Raw genomic sequence first — 26872 nt, 5'->3', positions numbered from 1 at the left:
AAAAAGGTCCTTTATAGTGTCGCGAGCATTCGTCGCAGACAGCTATCTGCCACAGATTATAAAGGAATCAAAATTGTAGAAAATCTACAAAGTAAAACCTCAAATATTTTTTTACGTATATTTCTTAAACATGTTCACTTATTATTTTATGGTTTTTAATATAAGTTATTAATAAGAATAGACTTTTGGAAGAACAGTTTATAAATTATATGAATACCAATCTGTCGACTAAAAAGAACCTACTGGAAGAACTTCGTAGATGCGCGCGCAGTATGTTTGTAATCCATTTAGCTTCGATTACACAAATATTTTCTTCATCAAGGAAATATAACCTTTAATTATACTAACTTAAAATTCAAATTAGTTTATTAATATTATATCTATTGTATTTTTTGTTTTCATTCAAGTAAATAAGTTCTTGATTTTCACAATTTAGGGATCGTTAGGTTTTATAAAGAATTATTTCAAATAATATTTATAGACAAAAGTATAATAAATTTAACGAATGCTATTGTTTTATTAATGATTTTAGTGAGTTAGTACAATAAAATAAGAGTTTACACTCTCAAACACTAAAACTACAATAATATACGATTTTTTTTAATGTGGTAGGTGGCAAACGAGCAGTAGTTTCACCTGGTGGAAAGCAACTACCACTGTCCATGGAAAAGGGTTTGTGACGAAATCTAAACTGGCTACGTACGCCATTTTTTTCGTTCTTACATTACTGATTCAAAATTTAAATTAAATCTCAATGTAACCAAATAGAATAAAGAATAACGCACATTCAGAAACATTAGTTTCCAATTTTTATTATATGGTGGTAGGACTTTGTTCAAGCATGTCTGTTGAGGCTGTTACCTTGTTGAATAGATGTTACCTATTCAGCATTCAACAGACAAACAGCAGTACTTTGTAATGTTATGTTATAATATATGAGTGTGATTTTGATTGATAGATTGAATTATTGAAAAGAGCGCAAGGGACATAACATCTTAGTTCTAAAGTAATTGGAATCATTACTAATTAATCAAAATAAAAATAAACTTTAATTAAGTTGGCTTTTACAAGCACTTTTGAATCGTCATTTTACAATTAAGTGAATCTACCACCGGTTCGGAAAGTAGATTCTACCAAAAAGAACCGACAAGAAACTCAGTAGTTACTCTTTTTCAATATTTATGAAATACAATCATATTAGTTCAATACAATTATATATGTATGTAATGAATCCTGCCTGGAAGTCAACGGGTATTAATTCCAAGCTTTTTTATCATCTACAAAATCTTGTATCGAATAATATGCCTTTTTTACCAATGTAATTTTTAATTTACGAAACGGTAAAGTTAAAAATGTCTAATATTTCTTAAAGTACAAATTACTATGGACAGTGACTTTCCAGAAATGGGTCATTTCGATTTTCGTCAGTCTACCTATAATGTAAAAAGCATCTCGTTTTCGATGATGACTGTAAATATTTTAGTGATAAATGTAATTTACATATTGTGTCCTCTGAAGTACGGATACATGACTTGTATTCCTTACTACGGGGTGAAATCTAAACAATTCTACTCTTTCTATTAACTACAGAAATTGAAATTTCCGAAAAACTGTTAGTAGCAGATACTTATTTTAATAAATATGATATGTAAATTTAATAGTGTAGCTTCGTCTGTATATCATACTTAAGAAAACTTATTTACTAGCTATTGTTTACTAGCTGGTACAAAACGATTCTGGCTAATTCATTAAGCCTGTCCAAAACCCCTTTTTTAGCTAGAAAAAGGCAATGATGTAAAGCCATTCTTTCTTCATGTATTTATTTATTCATCATTAGATCGGAAAAAGCAAGGTACGGAACACCCGTATTTGAAACGATACTCACTTAACTAATAACTTATTTATTTTTGATAATATTAAAATGTACATAGACTCTAAGAAGATTGATCGTTGCCTCCAATAAGTTATATAATGTCAAGATTAAAAAAAAATTAAACAGATACCTATTTTTTTAAAGTATAAAATATACATATTTCATTCATATAGTATTATGCATAGTATTATTAAAAAAATTAAACGATGGTCTGAAATATAATTTTAATCAGCCGCCATCTTTGTTTAAAGAATTGATTTGCCAGAAATATTGTAATAAAACAAATGAATTAAGAAACTCCATTTTAGGTTATAATGCTTTATTAACTACACCATTAACGTAATAATAAACATAATAAAAATAATGATTAAACAGTCAAGTGTCAAAATCCTAATAATAATTTTCACCCAGCCTGAAAATATTACTAGGATTCAATTAAAAAGGAACGGTAATTGACTAGAATATAGACGGATATACATTCGTTTGACTAGATCGTTGAGTTATTATTTAAACAGATAAAATAATGAAAGACAATTGAAAATCAAAAGTTAGGAGCTTATTATATAGTTTGGCATATTTTTTGGCTAATTTATTATTTTTCTAATAGGATTCAAATAAATATTTACATTTCAATTGTTTTTTTTTAAGTCACAGATAAAATAACACTATGACCGTCTGGGTCGTTGTCTGATAGTCATTGGCGGGAAATGTTGTTATTTTACTTGTATCCGAGGTTTTTAAACATGGCGTCTTCGTTCATATTGTTTTCGAAGAATGGCATTTCCCTGAAGATCACAGACGCATCGGCTATGTGCATTTGTCTTTTTCCGTACCTGTAAAAAGAATTTATATAAATCAATGTATGTATGTGTGGCTTTCAAATGGACGTAATCTGCACACATAAAAATGTACATATATTTTTAAATGTAATTGATGATATTCCAAAATTAAATGAAACAAAAGAAAAAAAAATTTATACCATCTATCAGGGATTGTATAAATCTTTTAGTAAAAACTCTTAGTGTAAGTATGCCATCTAGTATCGAAAAGCTGAACTGTTTTATATAAGTAAAACGTGAAAGATATATGGTCTAGGATAAAGGCTTAATTACAATCATTATAACTAAAATATGAAATTGAATAATGATTTTTTATAGCCATCTTTATTAATTAGTTGAATGAAAAAGTGGCGCCCAGTGTGGGACTTTAAATTTGTATGACCAATGTCGAACAGTTTAACATAAAGATTTTAAATCTTGTTTGAAATAGGTAACGAATAGCTTATCTATTGTACAATAGCTTAGAAAATATGTGCTTTACGTAAACTGTATTTTGTTGGTTTTAATGTTGATGCCTTCATAATACATGGCAGCTTGGTATTAAGTGGTATAAATCATTCAAGTTTAAAAACTCATATGGGTAAAATTAGAGGTGATCTTTCTTCAAAGGTGTAAATAACATCGAATTTCTTTGCTTACATATACTCTAAAAGTAGTCTAATATTTAATATTCTATGGTAAAATAATTGAGTTTCATTGATTAACCACTATGGACATGCAATATTGAAAAGTTGTTGAATTTTAAAGGAAGAGGCTCTTTTTTTAAAGTTATATCGGCTTGAAATCGCAGCGAAATCTGGAATCTAAAAATTATTTGCACAAGAAAGATAACCTTAAAAACCGATAATTATGCTGTGGATTGGTAGAAATCGAGGTGGTGTGAATGACATTTCAAATCGGATACAATGTCTGACGATTTAATAGCTGGGATTAATAAGAAAAATCCTCGAAAGTTCCTCAAAGATTCATCACAAAATATATTAAAACCATCGTGCTATTTTATATGTCATATCGGAAATACCTAGTTATACTCTAATCAGATTAGAAAGGCAATTATAAAACCTCTTGGGTCGACTTAGTGTGACCCATTTGTCTATGGTGTTAAAAGACCAGTAGACAACACTTTGTCTTGAGCAAAACTTATTGATTATTATTGTTGCTACTAAAGTGATCTTACCGTCCTCTACCATGAACAGAGTAATATTCCTGTAACTCCTTTAAATAGTTGGAGATTTGTTCTGCGGTGTCGAATCGTTCGGGACGACGCGGTCGCGGGTACTGAGCTTGCGACGCGCACAACAAGATGGCGGACAGCAGCAAAATGGCGGACATGAGGGCGCGCATCGTTGCTGTGTAAAAAAACATTTAAAATATTTTAATAACACTTAAAATTTTATTTAATTTCTCATAATCTGCAGTAATCTGTTAAACACATACAATATTATTTTTGTAATTTTTTTTAGTCAAAAACTCATTATTATTACAATGCTCAGCGGTGAAGGAAAACATCGTGAGGAAACCTGCATGTGACAAATTTCATGTAAATTCTGTCACATGTGCATTCCACCAACCCGCATTAGAACAGCGTGGTGGAATATGTTCCAAGCCTTCTCCTCAAAGGGAGAGGAGGCCTTTAGCCCAGCTGTGGGAATTTACAGGTTGTTGTTTGTTTTGTTTGTTTATTATTACTATTACAATCGACACAAGAGTATGTAAACAATATCTTAGATTATTTATATGTGTGTCTAGAGAGACTATAAAAGCGGAGACCACGTCAAAATAACATGCCAACTATTGGCAGGAGTATACGCACTCTAAAGTATGACATTTCACAAGTGTCTGTCGTAACTACACCAAGATAATATTGACTTGTTTTTTTAAGTTTTCAATTTTACGCTAAATACATTGAAATTCTGCCACATGTTTATTACATGTGGCAGAAATATAGTATGATACGCTGTTCCAATCCGTATTGGGACAACTTTGTGGAATATGTTTCTAACCTTCTCCTCAAAGGGAGCGGAGGCCTTAGTCCAGCAGTGGGAAATTTACAGGCTGTTGTTGTTGTTTGTTGTTGTATAGCATTCAGTATTCAGCCAGACAGCCTTAAAAATCTTAAAAATATATTTTTTTAATACTACGTTTACGATTGCTTATTTACGATAAAAAAGTTAGTAAATTCGTAGTAAGTGGAGACTTAGAGTATTTATCGATGTTCCTTATCGATATCAGAGAGTTGAAATCCCTATATTAGTTTTTAATTGGATAATCGATACGAGACCTGAATCGGTTATTAAGAAGACGTCATTTTTTATGTCAATATATATTATTTTTATATTGTAACAGCCTGTAAATTTCCCACTGATGGGCTAAGGCCTCCTCTTCCATTAAGGAGAGGGTTTGGAACATATTCCACCACGCTGTTCCAATGCGGGTTGGTGGAATGCACATGTGGCAGAATTTCGATGAAATTAGACACATGCAGGTTTCCTCACGAGGTTTTCCTTCGCCGCTGAGCACGAGATGAATTATAAACAGAAATTCAGCACATATATATAGTGGTGCTTGCTTGGGTTTAAACCCGCAATCATCGGTCAAGATGCACTCGTTCAAACCAACGGACCATCTCAAATCCTCTAATCAATGGACCATATCAGCTATTTTTATATTATGACGATAGTAAGCAGCTTTTGTTATATTAAGTCATTGGTGAAAACCATCCTTTTCCCATTCATTTTCATTGGACATTTCAGCGCAACTTTATAGATAATCTATACATATAACAAAATTGGAGTGTCTGTTTGTAATATTAAATATATTTTTACTCAATGCATATGCATTTGCATGCATAAATTTTTTACAATTTTTGTCTGTATGTCTGCTTGTTCCGGGTAATCTCTGGAACGGCTGGACCGATTTTGACAGGACTTTCACTGGCAGATAACTGATATAATAAGGAGTAACTTACTCGTTACTTCTAATTTTCCATAACACAAATGCTTTAGGTACTACATTGGGATCAGAGTAATGTATGTGATGTTGTCTCATATTTATTAATTTATTACTATGAGTTTATTAATCAATTCAAATCCATATACTTAATTCGAGAAGACTTTTACAAGCACTTTTGAATCGCCGTTTACAATTTTTTTAAAGATTGTTAAATGGCGAAAAAAGTAAAATCGAAGCTAAATAATAACTGCAGATAACTACAAGTAAATAACGAATACATATGCTACCTAGAAGTACCCGCAAGAAATTAAGCAGTTACTCTTTTTCAACATTTAAAAATACAAAGTCAAATTCAAATAAATAATCATTCCGTACAATCTCTCATTAATATCGGGAATCTTTTATGGTAATGTTAGACAAGAGACCGTTTTAATCATAAATCATGAATATTAAAACACGAAGACAATTCGATTAACTAATTCTATATTAGTACACTTTGAATTATGATTTCCAAATTTAATTTCATTAAAAAATTATCTGAGATATTTCCCGCCCTAGAAAGTGTGTTTAAATAAAAATAAATATTTTTTATTTAGTCACAATATCAAACCTTTTTCGAAGCACCTTTGTGTCAGTACAAGTATCAAATTAAAAAGTAAAGTTACAACCTGAAAATTTCCCACTGTTGGGCTAAGGCCTCCTCTCCCATTAAGGAGAAGGCTTGGAACATATTCCACCACGCTCTTCCAATGCGCGTTGGTGGAATACACATGTGGCAGAATTTCGATGAAATTAGACACATGCAGTTTTCTTCACGAGGTTTTTCTTCTCCGCCGAGCACGAGATGAATTATAAACACAAATTAAGCATTTATATATTGTGTTGTTTGCCTGGGTTTGAACCTGCATACATCGGTTGATATGGCTTTTATTAAATTAAAAAAAAAGTTAAAAGCAGCGATCATGTTGAAATTTAATTTCGTAACAGAATAAAAATATTTGACGATCGATGAACAAAATAGAAAAAAAAGGCAAACAATATTTTCTAAAAGGTAAACTATCTTATATTATGAACTGATTTACGAGGCAATAATGGCGCACCAGCTATATTAGCTGAATGCGATTTATTGGAAAAAATATTTATAGGTTGCAATTATTTATATGAAAAATTTCAAGTTATTTATATTTTGTAGATTAATTTTCATTGTTCTTCATTTTAATTTAATCATAGATACGATTAGTTACTTAAGTAAATTTAGGTTTTTTAAATGGTAGTTTAGTTCCTTGCAGGTTTTTCAGCAATGCAGGAGCAATCTCTGATAGTAATTACGCATGTAAGGTATTTAGTAGTTAAAAAAGATAAATAACTCAATAGTGATTATAATTAATTGAATTATATATATGAAATGCAGATTAAAAAGTCTTACACTTCTAAAAGCCACGCAATAGAGAAATAATAAGTATAAACATTTAATAAAACTGAGTATTGTACTGTAATTTATGACAAATATTTTTGTAACTGATTTAAAAAAATGTAATATAAAATGTAAAAAATGCAAAATATACTTATATTTTTTGTTATAATATATAATTATAAAGCACTTTAAATTGTATTAACAAACTAACTAAACTAAAGGGTAACTACTGAGTTACTTGCTGGTTCTTCTCAGTAGAATCTACTCTTATCTCCAAACCAGTGGTAGCTTCACTTAATATATTTAGATGATAATTCAAAAGTTCTTGTAAAAGCCTATATGAATAAAGAATATTTTGAAAAAAAAAATTGTTTCATAAATTTCCTATGAAACCTAAATTGGCAGCATAAATTGTATTCATTGTCATAGGAAAATTATTAAAAAAATAAACGTCAAAATCTTTAGCGCATTAGATTATACAATTTTTCGAAATATTTTCATATTCTGAATAAGTTTACAATGCACAAAGCACTCACTACGAAATGTAAACGCATCAAGCAAATTAGTTTACCTTTCATGCCATAAATATCTTGTGAGTTAATGAGAGCAAAACAAACATGGCGGTCACTTTGTGTTAACAATGTAATTTGCTCAATAAATCCTGATTTTAAAATGTCATAAAAGGGTAGACTTTTCTGATTCATCTATTTGAAGTATTTATAATTTTATCTATATCTTTATTAAACACATCGTGATAGGACTTACATTGCTGTAATAGTAAATGTAAACTTCGTTTAAACGAACGATACGATTTTATAATAGGCTATTTGACTGGTTTTTAAAATCCATTTTATATTATTTAGTAGAGGTTAAGGAACCCAGTAAAAGTTGATTTTTTTATTTCTAGTACAAATATGCCTAAAAATATCATATTAAAAATTCCATATTTAAATAGCGCGTGAACGCTACTTAGACAATATGGCGTTGCAATGAGGTCGGTGATGTCACTTGCCTGTATTTTAATCTGTGGTACGTATTGGTACAAGTGACTTCATCATAAGCCCGGCCAATCGGGAGCGTTCTGTGTCACGTGACAATCGTTTTAAAAAATGCATTTTTATTTATAGATTTTTGAATAAATCAAGTATTATTTTCAAGTTTCGTTAGTAAATAACCATTTTTAAAGTCAATATATATAATGATTACAATAATTGACACTTTATTTGTCGTATTGTCAAATAGTCTATTAACTAGCGACCATCCCCGGTTTCCCTCGGGTGCAAAGCTGATAAATCTACTACAGACTTTTTTATTTACGACATCACATTAGAAACGTCTAAATTTATCAAGGTTTCTTTACTATATTGTGCGCGTATTATATACGAAAACCTTCCCCTTGAATCACACTATCTATTAAAAAAAACCGCATCAAAATCCGTTGCGTAGATTTAAAGATATAGGGACAGAGAAAGCGACTTTGTTTTATACTATGTAGTGATTTGGGTACTGTATGAATGAAAAGAATTGTTTACTATTAATATATTAAGATATATATAATTTAGAAATGACCCAACTTTATTATTTTGGTGTCCTGTTTTTATTAATTAAAGAAAAAACATGGAGAAAAATATCCTTATCATGGTAACTAAAATCAAACAATGCCCGTGACGATCAATGGGTTGGCGTTTAATCTTAAATGCCTAGTTCATTTATCCCTTCAATGATCTTCAATACAGCATCCGTAGGGATGATTACGCACACTCGTTAATAGGTATTCCTTTTAATTAAAAGTTAAAAATAGAACCATTGATGGTTAAAAATAGTTTATTATATGTTTTATAATTATAATTGTAAATTACAATGTGATTGAGTATGTAAATGTAATGTGTGCTGGATTGATGAAAATCTGAGTTTATTTTAATCACAATCATTTTTCAGCTGAAGGATATTTAGTTTTTTTTAAAACCTACAAACAGGCAAAGGTAAAAAAATGTAATTTATACAACTTAATCTTTTAAAAAAATAGTATTTTTTTGTATACTTCCTTTTATTTATTTATTATTATTAACTCTTTATTGCACCAAAACTTAAATCTAAAAATTACAATTTTGCTACACAAAAGTTGCATAAGCTGCAATATTTGTCCTTATCGCTAAGCAGAGATCTCTTCCAATCAACCTTTGGGCATATCATAATATTTACGTACATGTGAAGGGTACAGTAATGTCAGTTAAACTATACTAAAATTTACAGGCATATAAAAAAAACTTAAATTCCACAGACTATTTATACAATCGTAACATTTTACGTATTTCGAACGTAAGACGTAAAAGCACTGTTTGTTATCCATTACTTAAACCGTTTAATCTTTTACGATACTTGTAAATTGTAATTAACGATTTAGACAATTAATTAGAGATCACGGAGTGTTTTTGAAGGCTCGCGTGATTGTTAAGTTAAATAGGATTTAAGCTTTAGGGCTTAACCTTTTCATGAATGGGAGACTTTGCCCACGTGTGGGAAGTGGTATTTAGAGAAAGTTCGTGTTTTACAAATGTTCATAAAACTTGTATGTGCGATTTGAACTTTGTCCAGTATCAAGATGTTTGTTTTAATTTGAAAGGTTAATTTTATAACTAGACAATACTATACTATAACTAGAAATTAAATGTTTGTTAAAGTCAAAATATAATTTATTCCAATAAGCTTTTACAAAAATTTTTGAATCGTCATTGCAGAAACTATGTAAACTTACCACTGGTTTGAAATGTATATTTCATGGTGAAGAAACAGTATTTACTCTTTATCATCATTAAAAATGCAAAGTCATGTAAGCCATAATTATTAATATATAATTATGCATGTATCTATATAATATATCCCGCCTAGAATTCCACAAGTATTAGGTTGGGGAAAAAGTCTTTTCGCATATAGTATGTATGAACTTGTAATAAAATCTCTTTGGCTATACCATTTGTATCTGGCTGGTTTTGGTATCATTAAAAAGTTTTAATTTTAAAGAAGGCACTTCCAAATTCAAATTAGGAATTTGTGTGATTTTCATTTGCTTTTGTTGTTGTTAAAATGAGTGAATCTAAAGAAGAAATTCGATACATTTTAAAATTTTACTATAAAAAAGGTAAAAATGCAACTCAAGCCGCGAAGAAAATTTGTGATGTTTATGGACCTAATGCAGTATCTGTGAGAGTAGCGCAAGTTTGGTTTAAGCATTTTCAAGCCGGAAATTTTGATATCAAAGATGCATCTCGCTCTGCTCGCCCTGTTACGGACAAAATTGATGCCATTTTTGAAAAAGTGGAGCAAGATCGGCATATTAGTAGTTACGATGTAGCTGAAGAACTGGCAATTGACCACAAAACGGTTTTGACTCATTTGAATAAAGCTCGGTACACAAAAAAGCTCGATATATGGGTGCCTCATGAACTCACTAAAAGAAACCTAATGAACCGTGTACTCATTTGTGATTATTTATTACAACGTAATGAAACCGAACCATTTTTGAAGAAGCTGATAACTGGTGATGAAAAGTGGATCACATACGACAAGAACGTGCGAAAAAGATCGTGATCAAAGGCCGGTCAAGCTTCACAGACTGTGGCAAAACCCGGATTAACTCGCAACAAGGTAATGCTGTGTGTATGGTGGGATTGGTAGGGCATCATTCATTATTAGCTGTTACCGCCCAGCAGGACCATCGATTCAGAACTGTATTCCGAACAATTGATGAGATTGAAGCAAGAAATTGAGAGAAAGCGGCCAGAATTGATCAACAGAAGGGGTGTGGTTTTTCACCATGACAACGCTAGACCTCACACATCTTTAGCCACTCAACAAAAATTACGAGAGTTTGGCTGGGAGGTATTAATGCATCCGCCGTATAGTCCTGACCTTGCACCTTCAGATTTTCATCTGTTTCGGTCTCTGCAGAATTCCTTAGGCAGTGTCAGGTTAACATCACGAGAGGACTGCCAAAACCACTTGTCGCAGTTTTTCGATCAGAAGCCCCAAAATTTTTACAGCAATGGGATCATGTCACTACCAACAAGATGGCAAAAAGTTATGGAACAAAATGGCACCTACATACTTTAGTCAAATGTAAATAAACTATAAAAAAAACTTTTTGAATTTTCATCTAAAATACGAAGAAACTTTTTCCCCAACCTATTATTAACTCCACACATTTCTATCATCTATATAGTCCAGTATTGAATAGTATGTATTTTAGAATAATTTATGAATTGGGAAAATTACCAATGTCTGCGGAATTTTGTTACAGAAACGGATATCTTGCCCCAAGAAGGATTTATTTATTGAGGAGTCGGAAACCAGGCGTTATAAGCTTATCCTTACATCTCTTGCAGATACAATGATTATCACTGATTTTGTTAAAAAAGTGATCAATGTTACTGTGAATATACATAACATTGTTGAAAATATATTGCGACGCAACAGTGAGTATTCCTACTCTGTTAAAAACATCCCGAAGAGAGTCTCTAGCTCCTAGATTATAAATAGACCGGATTGCTCTTTTGTAAAATAAAGACAGATTAAATATCTGTAGCGTTACCCCAAAGTAATATGCCATATGACACAATACTGTGAAAATAACCAAAATAAACTAAACGAGCGGTATCAATATCTGTTAGTTGTATTAATTATATTATAATATATTGTTGTAAATATACTGTGACGCAACAGAAAATATTTATACTTTGATTAAAACATCACGAAAGTAGTATCTAGTTTTACATAGCAAATCGAATTGCTTATTTATTATGGCTACAAAATGTGAACGTAGCTCTGTTTGTCTATCGCTCTTTCACGACCAAACCGCTGAACCGATTTTCATGAAATTAGGTATGAAGCAAACTTGAACTCCAAGAATGGACATAGCCTTTTTTTTGCCTTACACATGACAACCAACACTAAGGCAAGCGAACCCGCGGGCTTCTACTAGTTACTACCAAAAACACGTCTTATTTATTTCAACAATTTTATTTTCGGCATTACATTAAATATAAATCTAAATTAAACAAGGAAAAATGATATATCCATCTTTATTCGGATACCATGTAACTTCAGCTTTTCCAAATATAAATATCATATTACATATAATAATTATTCAAAATTATTCGCCGTTAATTAACAAAATCAAAATGTCAAAGCTAATTCGTAGTTTGAATTTTAAATACAGCACAAGTGTTGCCAGTCAAAGGAATTCTAACCGCGTTGGATATTGTTTTCACGGCTGGCAACACTATAACGAGGTACGTGAGCAATATAGCGCCGGTAACATGTCCTTTGCGTGCAATGAAAGTTTATAATTTCTTTTGAAAGCTTTCAGTTTATTTATAATCAACGTTTAAGATTAATCATACCACGCTTATTTCTATATTTAAGTCTCCTTAATATTGATTGAGGATTTTTTCTAGAAAGCGACAAGACTGGTTTGTTTATTTAGATATTATTTTATATATACTAGCTACCTATCCCGACATTACATGGTTATAAGTGTATATATTAACTTTAAGATTAAAAAACAAACATAAAAAGATTATTTTTTTAGGCTAAGAATGTAGAAGTTCCCGTAAATATGCTTATATTGTAATTATAATTGTAACTCTTTATTGAGTTCATTTATTAAATATATATCAGTCCATTTATTATTATTTAAAAGCGACTTTGTTTTATACTACGTAAAGATTGTGTTATGTACATAAAAATATATGTACAATAAATATACATACAGTAAAGCGATTTTCTTACTATTCGACATAGAATAATCATTCTCCTCCCAAAATTAAAAGGAAGTAATTCCGCCATGATCCTCGACTGTGGGTTTGCACACACACGTGATGGAATCATTCGACACATTCTGATTTCGTTAACATATAACTATAATAATCATTATCATGACATGACTGCCGTCTATCTTTATGTATGCTTAAATCTTTAAAGTGTGATTCGAGAGGAAGATTTTTGTATATAATACATGGAGCATATAGTTAAGAAACTCGCCTAAATTTAGAAGTTTCTAATGTGATGACGTAAACAAACAAATTTTGTAGCACCTATATTTAGTTCGTGTATTGCACCCGTGTGAAGACGGGGCGGGTAGCTAGTAAACAATAATGAAGCAAAATTGATGGTGATAGCTTAAGATTTAATGTGTTTACTCGATGGAAGGGCTTTGTGCCTTTTTAAGTACGTACCTACTCATCAGATATTCTACCGCCAAAGAGTAAAAAGTAGTATTGTGATGATCCGGTTTAAAAAGTGACTGAGCTAGTGTAACTACAGGCCTAAAGAACATAACATCTTTGCTAACAATTTTTGAAGCATTTTTGCTTAAAGAATGAAAGCTTACCTCACTAGCTAAGCTCACATAAGCACTGTTGAATGTTATATGAGCTTAATTTATGTTTATAATTCATCTCGTAATCGGTGGTGAAGAAAAATATTGTGAGGAAACCTACATGTGTCTAATTTCAACGATATTCTGCCACATGTGTAACCAACTCACATTGGAGCATCAAGGTGGAATAAGCTCCAAAACTCTTCCTCAAAGGAAGTTGGCCTTAGCCCAACGATGGGACATTTACAAACTGTTAGGTTATATTCCCTAAAGAGTTAATATCTATGGGCGGTGATGGCCACTTACCGTCATATGGAAAATTTACCTTTTACATAAAAAAACCCTTCGACCTTATTTTAAGATGTGTTATATTTGTTATCTCTCTTATATAATAAATAAAATTACATTAAATAGAGGTGAATTATCAACATCTAATGTTATTCTGAGAATTTAATACGATAAATTTTAATCTTTCAACTCTTTATATCCCAACAATGCGTATATTTAACGACAAAAGAACTTCAATCTTTTAAATTAAATAAATAAAAGGCATTAGCTCGTTTTGAAAGAAAAAAATAACTTGAATTGTACCCCTATATAATGTCTTTGTTTATTTTTAAAAGCAATCTTTGTGAAATTCATGCAAGTCATTTTTCAACAGAAAATAAAAAGTTAAATGTAAATTTTGATTTATTACGTATTAGCTGAACCCGTGGCTTTATACGTGGGCTATATAAATTTTTATGGAATAGGTTGACGAGCATATGGGCCACCTGATGGTCATCATCACCCATAAACAATGACGCTGTAAGAAATCTTAACTATTCATTACATCGTCAATGCGCCACCAACCTTAGGAACTAAGATGCTATGTCCCTTGTGCCTATAGTTACACTGGCTCCGGAACCGGAACACAACAATACTGCGTACTGTTGTTTGGCGGTAGAATATCTGATGAGTGGGTGGTACCTACCCAGACGGGCTTGCACAAAGCCCTACCACCAAGTAAATAATTGTAGTATATAAATCTATTTGTATATTACCTATAGCATACAAGCCTTTATTAAATATATGTTTAAACTCTCAAGAGGTTAGTAAAAATATGTTATCTATGTTCTTAGCGGGGACTCAAATTATCTTCACAACGAAATTTGATGTAAATCTGAATAAAATAAGTTTGTATGTAACTTTGTCATTTTGTAAGTCAGAAACATGAAATTACATAAACAGTAGTTACGTATTTAAGGATTTATGGCTATTTTACCCTAAAGCTAATACACACCAATGTGGTATAAAAAGGGGTATTTAATTAATGTAATATTTTAGGTAATATGTAAGTATATTCAATTTCCACGCGAACAATGTCGCAGGCAACACATTAGCATCGATAGTGTAACACGACGATTCAAAAGTGCTTTTATGACCTTACTTAATAAAGAATAAGTATTATATGTAATTTGTATGTAAGTTTATGACAGCACCGCCTACGCCGATGGTTTTGAAATCTCCCTTTGATTGGGTTGTCTGGAAGAGATGGCTAACAAGCCATAGGTCCGCCCGTTGTACAACACTTTTAACGTACTTCTTTTGTTTTTTTTTTTAATTCTTTTTTTTGTATTTTACCTTCTTTTTTTTGTTTTTTGTTTATCGTGTGCCATAAAGAATGATATTCTAATTTTATAGTATAGCTATACTAACAGCCTGTTATTTTCCCACTGTTGGGCTAAGACCTCTCCCTTTGAGAAGAAGGTTAGGAGCATATTCCTCGCTGCTCTAATGCAGTTTGGTGGATTCACATAGTATTTACTTAACATTAGACACATACAGGTTTCCTCACGATCTTTTCTTTCACCGTCAAGCTCGAGATGAATTATAAACACATTTTGAGCACATGAAAATTCTGTTTTGTCTGGGTTTGAACCCGTAATCATCGGTTAAGATTTAACGTTCTAACCCTTGGGCCATCTCGTCATTGTATTAATTTTAATATTTTAATTTTGATTTGTAACAAATAACCTAAAACCTTTTCTAAAACCGCGTTCATATTAATTAATTTCTGAACGTATGGTTTCTCTGTCTAACGGTGTTGGGTTAACAAAGTGTATTATGTTCTTGTAAAGGGTACCAAACGCAGGGTACATCATCCAGTCGTGTATTCATGTTCTTAGTCAGACTAGTGCGTGATATTTTTCACTTCACTTCTTCACTCAGAAGTGTAAAGTTTTTGTTGTTTTTTTTTTCACGGTATAGGTTGGCGGACGAGCATATGGGCCACCTGATGGCAAGTAGTAACCATCACCCATAGACGATGAAGCTGTAAGAAATATTAACTATTCCTTACGTCGTCAATGTGCCACAAACTTTGGGAACTAAGATGTTATGTCCCTTGTGCCTGTAGTTACACTGGCTCACTCACCCTTCAAACCGGAACACAACAATACTGAGTACTGTTATTTGGAGATGGAATAACTTATGAGTGGGTGATACCTACCCATACGGGCTTGCACAAAGAACTTCCACCAAGTAAAAGCGTTGTATTATTTAAATTTCGACCCTTTCGTTCTATTTGGCATTCGTTATCTGTTATGTCAAATTTCTTTTCCTTAGGACTGTAACATGTGAACTGTGTACTCTGTGACCATGATTAGCCGACGTATGTACTTTATAAGAAAATAAAGACTAAGTTATTTTACTTGTTTTAATTAAAAAATAACAGGATATGTTCCCAACTTAGTACGCTTCCACTTTCACTATGATTATTATTTATACAGGTAAGGTAAAAAAACATCAAACAATAAGGACATGAAATACCTAAGTGAGAAAAAATGGTATCACTCGGCAAAAGCGACGGGTAAAAGCTCGCAATCACAACAATTTTAACTTCTTTTTGTAATAAGTAGGAACACCTTAATATTACTGAAATAAAATAAAACCCTATGTTACTCCTGCAAAACTTCATTTCTAATGTTGAAGTATCATCAAAATCGGTTCTGTAATTTCGGAGTTGATCGTTGATCGTTGAATCGATTACAAAATAAACTAAATACTACCCTCTTCCTTTACTAATAAATATTTATAATTGTAGTATATAATCAAGAGCGTACCAAGCTTCTAGCGTTATCATCTAGAGTCAAGTCACTGGTTGAATTCATTACCCTCTAAAAATCTTGGGACACTTTTAGGTAATTAATGTTTTTGCATATCGATTGGTCTCCGGCTGGGAACACCGCTGTGTTCTGTTCCAGTTGTTGTCGAAACGCTTGGCCCTTGGAGTAGTGGTGCAAAAAGCTTCATCAAAAGTATAACACCTCGCCTCATTGCCTCCACTGGTGACAGGAGGGCTGGTTCGTTTTTTGCCCAGAGGATCGGAATTGCGATTCAACGGGGAAATGCTGCTAGCATTCTTGCCACCATTGCACGCGGTCAAGATTTATACAGTAACTAGTTTTAGTTCATACTTGTATATATTTAAGCATTTAATATTATTAATTCTTGTGTTAATAAATGTATTAAATATTTTTTATATATCAAATTATACACTAATATTTCGCTGAATAATTTTTGAATCATTTTAACTATCTTGCATATAAAAAAGTTATAATAAAATAATCAAATATTGGACAAAATCACATACATTACTCTAATGTCAATTTAAATAGCTAAAGCACTTGTGTTATGGAAAATTAGAAGTAACGAAGGTACCACAAGCACCCAGACCCAAGACAACGTAGAAAACCAAAGAACTTTTGAGTGGAGTACCTATGAAAACCGGTATAGACACTGCTCGACCACGGAGTTCGTCAATGAATTACTTATTATTCGATACAAGATTTTATACATGATAAAAAAGCGTGGAGTTAATACCTGTTGACTTCCAAGCAGGATATATTAATTTAAATAATTGTATTGAACTAACATGACTGTGTACTTTTTAAATGTTAAAAAAGAGCAACTACTGAGTTTCTTGCCGGTTCTTCTCGGTGGTAGCTTCACTTAATTGTAAAATGACGATTCAAAAGTGCTTGTAAAAGCCTACTTGAATAAAGTTTATTTTGATTTGATTTGAATGAACAATCTATCTCAAAAGTGCTATTCTAATAGAACGGATGTATTTTTTAATTGTGTGATATTAAAATAACCAATCAGATCGATTCTCTAACCTTATGCACTAGCTACCCTTCCTGACTTCATACCTGTACAATAAGGATCCTTATACAGCTTTTAAATTGATGAATAAACTTTTAAAGGAATATTCGTGTTCCTTTACGCAGCTGATTTTGATGTAGTTTTCTTTAATAGATTGAGTGATTCGAGAGGAAGGTTTTGTATAAAATACATGGACAATATTGTAACGAAACACTGATCATTTTAGAAGTTTTTAATGTGATGTCGTAAATAAACAAATTCTTTAGTACATTTAGTATCAGCTTTGCAAGCGAGCGAAGAAGGAGCGGGTCGCTAGTATATACAATGAAGTAAAATTTTAACTGTCATGATCGTAAAAATACGTTGATAAAAATTGTGAATTAAAAAAAAGCAAAAAGCATTTATTTAATAAGAGTTTAAAAACAGAATCCAAATTAGCATTCTACGAGTGCCTCTTGATCATTGGCGAAAGCCAAAAACTCTTCACAAATGTCATACTTTAAGACAGAGGTTAAAAAAAAAGTAATTGTTAAACAGATACAAAATGTAATGTTAATTGGGGAATTATATTTTTAGATATGCAAACATTTTTTCGCATATTTTTCTTAATTTGAATTTACTGAAACTAATAATTTAATTTTTATTGTGACAGATTAAAAATTACAATAATTATCGACTGCAATTTTAAGAACTAAAGTTATAAACAACTTTAGTTCTTCAAATTGCAGCTTATTCATATAATGATTAATTTTTTTTAACATATTTTTTTTCATAACGTTTGTCTTGGCTTTGATGTTTTAATTGACAATGGTTGTAAAAGTACGACCCAAAAATGATTTTTTAGTTCTTACAAATCTAATGATGCTTGAATTGGTAAATTTTTAGTTTGTATTGAAATTGACTCTTGTTACACAGCTTAGAATAAGCCCTAAGCCTTTTCTAAGGAATCCTTTGGATAACAAAAGTAATTGAGATATTTACGATCTCTCACTTAACAAATATATGAAAAAAAATGTATTATTAAGAATGACCCAACATTTATTTTTATAAATTCTCCTCATTTTTCAAGCTATTTCAATTTACATTATAAATAATTATAATTAAATATATAAATTAGTATGTTACCGATATGTTTCCCAATATATTTGGATTGTATATAAAATCATTCATTCTCTATAATAATATTCGAATGCTTTGGTCATCCGACCGAAGAAGGGTCTGGAATAACATCCACTATTAAAATTTTAATAATTCATTTCAAAACCATGACTGTTAAGATAAAATTATCATTTGCTTAAAATAACCATAAAAGCGATAAAATTAATTATATTGTATTTGTATTCAAATATTTGAAAATTATTATTTAATATGTTAATATCTGTATGATATGAGTATATGGGCTACCTGAAGGTATGTGGGCACCAACACCCATAGACAATGAAACTGTAAGAAATATTAACTAATCCTTACATCGTCAATGCGCCTTCAACCTTGGGAACTAAGTTGTTATATCTCTTGTGCCTGTAGTTACACTGTTGTTTGGCGGTAAAATAACTGATGAGTGGGTGGTACCTACCCAGCCGGGCTTGCACAAAGCCCTACCACCAAGTGACCAACATCAGTGTTATATGTTACGAAGTATGGTTTTATTATTTAGTGTCTCTATTTATCTCGCGCTTGCCCGTAAAAAAAAATTCTTGAAGAAAACTGAATGTGTCTAATTTCATAGAATATTTAGATAAGACTAGTTGGTTGTTATGAGTTAGGCAAAAAAGTAGCCTATGTTCTTTTTTGGAATTCAATTTTGTTTCATATCAAATTTCATCAAAATCGGTTCAGTGGTTTGGTAGTGAAAAAGCTACAACCAGACTGACAGTGTTTCTTTCAAATTGATAATATTAGTATACAAAAAAACAACAACAGCCTGTAAATTTCCCAATGCTATGCTAAGACCTCTTCTCCCTTTGAGGAGATGGTTTGGAACATATTGCACCACGCAGTTCCAATGCTGGTTGGTGGTATACCTGGCATAATTTCGTTGAAAATAGACACATGCAGGTTTCCTCACGATGTTTTCCTTTACGGTGGAGCACGAGATGAAGTATAAACACGAATTAAGCACATGAATATGCAGTGGTGCTTTGGTGTGAACCCGCAATCATCGGTTAAGATACACGCGTTCTAACCACTGGTCCAATATTAGTATAGAATTAAAGATTACAGAGACGATTAGACGATTTCTAAATTCGGAACTTTTTCGAGAGATATGTCACTGTACACGTGACTCATTAATTAACAATTACTATTAATGTTTGGGGAGCTTTGTGCTAAATTAGATACAGCTATCTTATCAGCTATTCTGTCACCAAGCGACACTACACTATAGCGTGTTTAGATTTGTTATCCCGAGCTTGTTAAACACACTTAAACACGTTAACATTTTTATGTAATAGGCAGGCTAACTACCTGATGATAAGTGGTCAACATCGTTCAAAAGCACGGGGTTATATGAAACTAGCGATCCGCCCCGCCTTCGCACGGGTTCAATACTGATATTAAATATACTACAGATTTTTTTTATTTACGACATAACATTACAAACTTATAAAATGATCAGTGTTTCTTTACTATATTGTCAATGTATATACAAAAATCTTCCTCTCGAATCGCTCTATCTATTAAAAAAAAAACCGCTTCAAAATCCGTTGCGTAGTTTTAAAGATTTTAGCATACATAGGGATATAGGGACAGAGAAAGCGACTTTGTTTTATACTATGTAGTGATAATAAACATTCCTCACAAAAAACCAATGCACCTTGTCAGCTAAGATGTTATATCCCTTGTGATGATACACTGGCTCACTCACTGTTCCAAACAGCAATACTTATTATTGCGAACATAACTCTTTGCTGTCATCATCAATGTTATCAAATAATGAAGTCATCTTCCGAGACAGGTGCAAAAAGCCCTACCACCAATTTGGGTGTAAGCGTCTATGCTATTATTTAGCCAGCAGTGAAGCAAATCAAATCGATTTTATTCAAGTAAACATCACAATGAATCGTTTATGAATCGTCAATAATAATTAAATACTACCACCGTTTCGGAAAGCAGCCTCCGGCGAGACGAAACAGTAAGAAACTCGCATAGTTTCTTTTTTCAAAAGAACAGATTTACTTTACAATAATTAGTATCCTATGATGGAACCCGAGCCTAAATCCAGCCTTTTTTTAAAGTACTATTTTAATAATTAATAAGGTTTATTTATTAATATAGTTTTTTATAAACTCTTTAAATGCTAGTATTGAGTTGAGCACTAATATTTAGTTCGGTCTAAGAGGTAAATTCCTTCACTTAGGGCACTTGGTATATCTTGGTTTCTATTAAGGCTGTTGTAATATTTAATTACTGCTATCTGAGGTATAAATATTACAAATATGAGATAATTTTCCAAATGCAATTACTAGTCAAAAAAAGTAACATAGTTTATTTTCATTCATTAATTGTTAGATCATTGAAGTCTTCAATCCCTATTGTATAAAGATACCCCATCTTTATACAATAGGGATTTTGTAAAATAAATAAAAAAATTAACAAAAAGAAAAACCGACTTCAAACAAAACACTATTTTAAAACGAATAAATATTCACTAAAAAGTAATAAAAATAATTGCGTACTCAACATTATTTTATAGCTTTAATTTCATAACATTCGCTTTACTCAAATCTTGTGACAACTTCCTACACCAGATATTTTGGTTTAATTTACTTAGTATACCTGCTGCCAAACGTAAAAGATCTGTTCTGTTCCGTCTTGTTATAGTTTTTTCAAGAAAACAAGTAATACTAAACGAAGACCAGAAAACTCAGGGCATATAGTTCACTAATAGATACAAAAATAAGCTCAGAATACTTGATGGTAACTTTGTGCCCCTTGATTAGGGGGCTGTTGCGCCGCTTCGATTTGCCCCTTGATAGCCAATTAAATATTATATTTAAACTTATTTATGGCATCTATTATGTGTCGTGATGCCTCGTATCTTGACATACTCTACCGCTAAACAGCAATAATTAGTATTATTGTGCCCCGGTTTGAAGGATAATTAACAGCAAATACAAGACACATTAGTTTCTAAGTTTGGTGGCTCATTAGCGCTGTAGAGAATGGTTAATATATCTTACTGTACCTAGGTTTGCCAGATCGACAAATCTAACAGCTGGACAGGCCAGCTAGTTTGGCTGGATATTTTCGTATAAAGGCCGGATATTCTACATTAATGAGGATTTTGTGTCTAAGTATTAAGTACGATAGAAAATTTGTACGTGAAAAAAGCATTTCTTATTATTATCATAAAAATTGCTAAATTCTAGTGAAATATATATAAAATCGAATGCATCTAAATTGCGAATAAATATATGAAATCTAAAAATTCTAACAAAAGCCGGACAAGCTGGGAATCGACTGTTTTGACCGCAGCGGAAATGCAATGAAAAGGCCTAACTATGTCCGGCTTTATCCGGACGACTAGGGCTCCCTAATACCAATATCCATGAGCAGTGGTGATCACATGCCAGTCTGCCTACCTGCTACAAGATATAAAATATACAATATTTATTTTATAATTCGATGGCACGCCAAATTCGAGTTTCGATACATCGCGACCCCCTCACATACTTTCCGGGGCACGGAAATTACTACCGATACAATTAATAATTTTGCATTAAAATAACTTATGTTAAACAACAGGAATTCAGTATCGTTTTTAGTCATATATTGAGTGCTTGGGTGTCTAACTTGGGATTAAAGGGGCCTGAGTTTTATCGCTGTGGCCCTCACTTGACTTAACCGACATTTTTATAATGACCGCTTCGTGTGGAAATTATGACTATATGTATATATATAACTATTAGTTGTCATGTGTTAGGCAAAAAAGGTAGCCTATGTCCTTCTTTGGATTTAAAGTTTTCTTCACACCAAATTTTATCAAGTTCGGTTCATCGGTTCGGTCTTGAAAGAGCGACAGACAGACAGAGTTACTTTCACATTTATAATATTAGTATAGATACATTTTTTATGTGATAGGTGGCAAACGAGCAGGAGGCTCACCTGATGGAAAGTGACTACCACCGCCCATGGACACCTGCAACACCAGGGGGCTTGCAGGTGCGTTGCCGGCCTTTAAGAAAGGAGTACGCTCTTTTCTTGAAGGTTCCCATGTCGTATCGGTTCGGAAAAACCGCCGGCGGAAGCTGGTTCCACAATGTGGTTATGCGAGGCAGAAAATGTCTAAGGAATAGATATAGATAGTATCGATTGGTACGGTAAGCTATCATTTAGAATGATTTCCTCTGACGTGATATTTCAATCAACACAAAACCATAATGAATTACACAATAAAACCTTCTTCGTGAATTGCTCGTATAGTTTTCGAGTTTATCGATCAAATATATTGAGACTTACGGGGCAGATTGTTTTATTACAAAGATTTTATTGATACTTCAAGTATCTCACAGTTTAGCTTATTAATTATTAACATTAAAGCCTTAATTTTATAGAAATGTAAATTAAAAATAGTTACTCTATGAATCTTAAACGCGTGTAGTGTGAATGCAGTTTTACCGCCTTGAATCGCAATTCTGATCCTTTGAACTAAAAAGAACCAGCCCTCTGGCACCAGTGAGGACAATATACAGGTGTTATACCTTTAATAAAGGTTTTTTCACTGGTACTCCAAGATCTCGATTGAGCTGAGATGGCCCAATGGTTAGAACAACAACAGCAGCCTGTAAATTCCCACTGCTGGGCTAAAGGCCTCCTCTCCCTTTGAGGAGAAGGTTGGTGGAATGCACATGTGGCAGAATTTCGATGAAATTAGACACATGCAGGTTACCTCACGATGTTTTCCTTCACCGGCGAGCACGAGATGAATTATAAACACAAATTAAGCACATGAATCAGCGTGCTCAGCGGTGAAGGAAAAACATCGTGAAGTAACCTGCATGTGTCTAATTTCATCGAAATTCTGCCACATGTGCATTTCACCAACCCGCATTGGAACAGCGTGGTGGAATATGTTCCAAACCCTCTCCTTAATGGAAGAGGAGGCCTTAGCCCAGCAGTGGGTAATTTCCAGGCTGTTACTTTATTTTACTCCTAGATCCAACTGTTATAAATAATTTGTCAAATATAAGTAGAGTGGATTTAAAACTTTTCCAATAGATTCTATTAATAAGAGAATTAAGTTTTGTATGGTATATTGTTATTTAGCCCCTGCTGACTTTTTCACAATATTATATAAAACTCGTTGTAAATTTGGCTAAATGCTCTTCAAAAATGTTATACCTATATGGTAATTATTTATAAGGGTAGTGGGTTTAACTGTATTACTTAATACTTATTGGAAAAAAAAATGTCATGTACCTATATCGAAATTATTTATGTGAGTACATTACTTTATTGTATTACATAATACTCATTGGAAAGACAACATTATTATTATTATTATTATTATTTAATATATTAACTTTTTTTATTCTTATCAAATGTCCACAGACAACATAAAAATGTTTTCTTTTTTGTTTGTTTTTTTTTTTTATCTTCGTGATTTTATTTCAGCATTACCACGAATGATTTATGCTTAGTTGAAAATACGAACATTAATTATTATTAAGCATTATTATCCCGTTTTGTGTAAGAAATAATAAAAAAAGGTTTTATATTCATAAAATATGATTTCATTAAATTATGTGCTTTACTTGGTAGATAAAAGTTATTTTAATGTCTTATATGATACATACCTAGCATCTATATTGCTATTGCTAAATCAAAAAACAATATTTGACTATTTAGATATATATGTATATAATAGACATTTTTCTATCAAATGTAGTTTAAAATAACCCTTGCACATCTACAAGCAACTTTAAAAGTGGCGTGTTTAACTAAACTTAAAAAATAACTTAGCAATTTTAAATGTTTATGAAAATCTAAGATTTTATTTTTCTTGTAATTTATAATTAGAACTAAATGTCACTCTTAAGACTGTCCTTAATATTCGAATTATTAATAATTTTAGCAGTAGAAAATACTGATATATGTGTATCCACGGTACCACCCAGCTCTGCAGAACTACGATTGTAGTAATGTTTTTTTTTTTTTTTAAATATTATTAGTTTCACGATCTTCGACTAGACAGAAAAGCAATATTATAAATTTAATTCGGATCCAACGTAATTATTAATAATGTTATTATTACACATTTATATTTATTAATAATTCTGTAAAATGACTGAAAATGAATAAAATATACAAAAGTGCTTGCAAAAACCTATTTGAATAAAGAATACCTATTTCGATTTTGATTATAAAATCAAGAATATTAAAAATGAAACGTATAGTAATAATATAGCAATAAATATTTACGCTCGACATTGGCATTTAATTAGTTTTACTGTCTCCTATACTCATAATCAGATCAATGAGAAATGTACATATATGGCGCCTAAATGAAATTATTTCAAAAAAAAATGTCATTTATGCCCAAAATGACATAAAAATAAAGATAACATTTTAATTCAGAACTTCTTCCTCTATGAAGTTGGCTAATAATCACTTATTAAAAATAACATTAAATAATGTTTTTTTTAAATTTATAAAATCAAGTTGACGTTTATGTTTTTTTTTTTTTAATTTGAATAAATTGCAGTTAAATGTTGTAGTTTGTTGGTTATATTAATTTATAATTATTTGATTAAATTTTAAATAAATAGTCAAAATTTGTTTTATTTGTTGTATTATAAATTAAAAATATCACCGGAACGAAAAACCTTTGAAAGTTGTCTAATTTTTGATTTAAAATATTTAAACGATTTTTTTTAATATTTTTTAAACAGTAGTTTGAAGGTGTAAATTTTAAAATACATAAAATTTTAGACGGAATCTTTTTTGAGTAGATTATAAATATTATTCGTATTTTTTAAATTATAATATTTTTATACAATATTAATTATTAAATCCTATACCAAAAAAAATTATTAAAATAATCATATTAATAAAATAACACAGTTAATTATAGCTTACAAACACGAAATAAATGAATGCATATAACAATCGACATTAAAACTTTTCGTCAAGTTATTCTACATATAATATTTCTAAACGTTTATTAAGCCGTCAAAATCTTACCTGTATTCAAAGGGAACTCGTTAATTAACTTTTTAATGGTTTTCGCGGAGTTATGTCTACGATAACTGAAGTAAGAGTGAGCCGTAGTTACGCTCGCGGCCTCTTTTATTGCTTGCATGTGGATTTCAAAATTGCGTTGTGTTACAGGTGGGCGGAGTTGCGCTGAAGAGGCGTGGAGTTAATATTTGATAACGTTATTTTTAACGAAAAAAAAAACGTTTATTTTTTATTTTAATATCATCGTTATTTTTTTTTATTTGTGTTTTTAGTTACCGTTCCAAATTCGAATTTGTGACTCACATATTGTAAAACAAAGCTTCTTTCTCTTTCAAAAATTTAGTTATCGTTCCAAATTCAAATTTGTGAATTACGTGTTATAAAACAAAGCTTCTATCTATATCAAACAATTAGTTATCGTTCCAAATTCAAATTTGTGAATTACATATTATAAAACAAAGTTTCTTTCTCTAGCAAGAATTTAGTTATCGTTCCAAATTTAAATTTATGAATCACATATTAAAAAATAAAATCCTTCAGCTTTCTGTATCAAAAACTACCGGAACGGAATTTTTATGTAGTTTTCATAAATGGATTTATTTCACAAGGTCATAGGTTAGATGTATAATTAGTTGAGATTGTTGATGATTGTTGAATATGATGGAAAAAAATCAATACTTTAACAATTATAACTAAAATTGGCCAAGTGGTTACAACAATAAAATGGGTGGACAAAACTCTCCTTTTGAGGATTGTATATTAGCTTATTCCACAATAGTGTATCTCAAAAATCAATGCAGTGTTTTATTCTAAAACATACAAAATTCAAATTTGAATTATAATCCAACCAAAGCTGTAGCCAGCAAAGAGTTATTTTATTTAATATTTCGATTAGAAACACTTGACGTCTTGATCACCGGTGAGACAAGCCTTTACGAGGTGGAAACGCTTGTTAATTTTAATATTAATTAAAATGTAATGATTATCTAGTATATTATATCAGTATGAGTCTCTAGTTGTGGATGATTTAAAGCTTGGAATTAATACCTGTTGACTTCCAGGCAGGATACATTACATACATATATAATTGT

The 26872-nt window shown here is 31.4% G+C and overlaps 1 protein-coding gene across 1 annotated transcript; it reads right to left on the bottom strand.

The window, feature by feature from the left end:
- Positions 1 to 2075: 2075 nt before the first annotated feature.
- LOC124541164 (pro-neuropeptide Y-like) lies at positions 2076 to 25884 on the bottom strand. The gene is made up of 3 exons (XM_047119026.1): positions 25785 to 25884; positions 3890 to 4061; positions 2076 to 2706 (listed from the first exon to the last, which is right to left on the bottom strand). Exons 2-3 carry the CDS (start codon positions 4054 to 4056, stop codon positions 2592 to 2594), a joined length of 282 nt encoding a protein of 93 aa, XP_046974982.1. The 5' UTR covers positions 4057 to 4061; positions 25785 to 25884; the 3' UTR covers positions 2076 to 2591.
- Between the last annotated feature and the right edge of the window lie 988 nt (positions 25885 to 26872).

This window comes from Vanessa cardui, chromosome 27 (genome assembly GCF_905220365.1).
Source record: "Vanessa cardui chromosome 27, ilVanCard2.1, whole genome shotgun sequence".
Lineage (NCBI taxonomy): Eukaryota > Metazoa > Arthropoda > Insecta > Lepidoptera > Nymphalidae > Vanessa > Vanessa cardui.
Note: the sequence above shows the minus strand (reverse complement) of the source record. Positions and strands in the feature narration are given on the sequence as shown.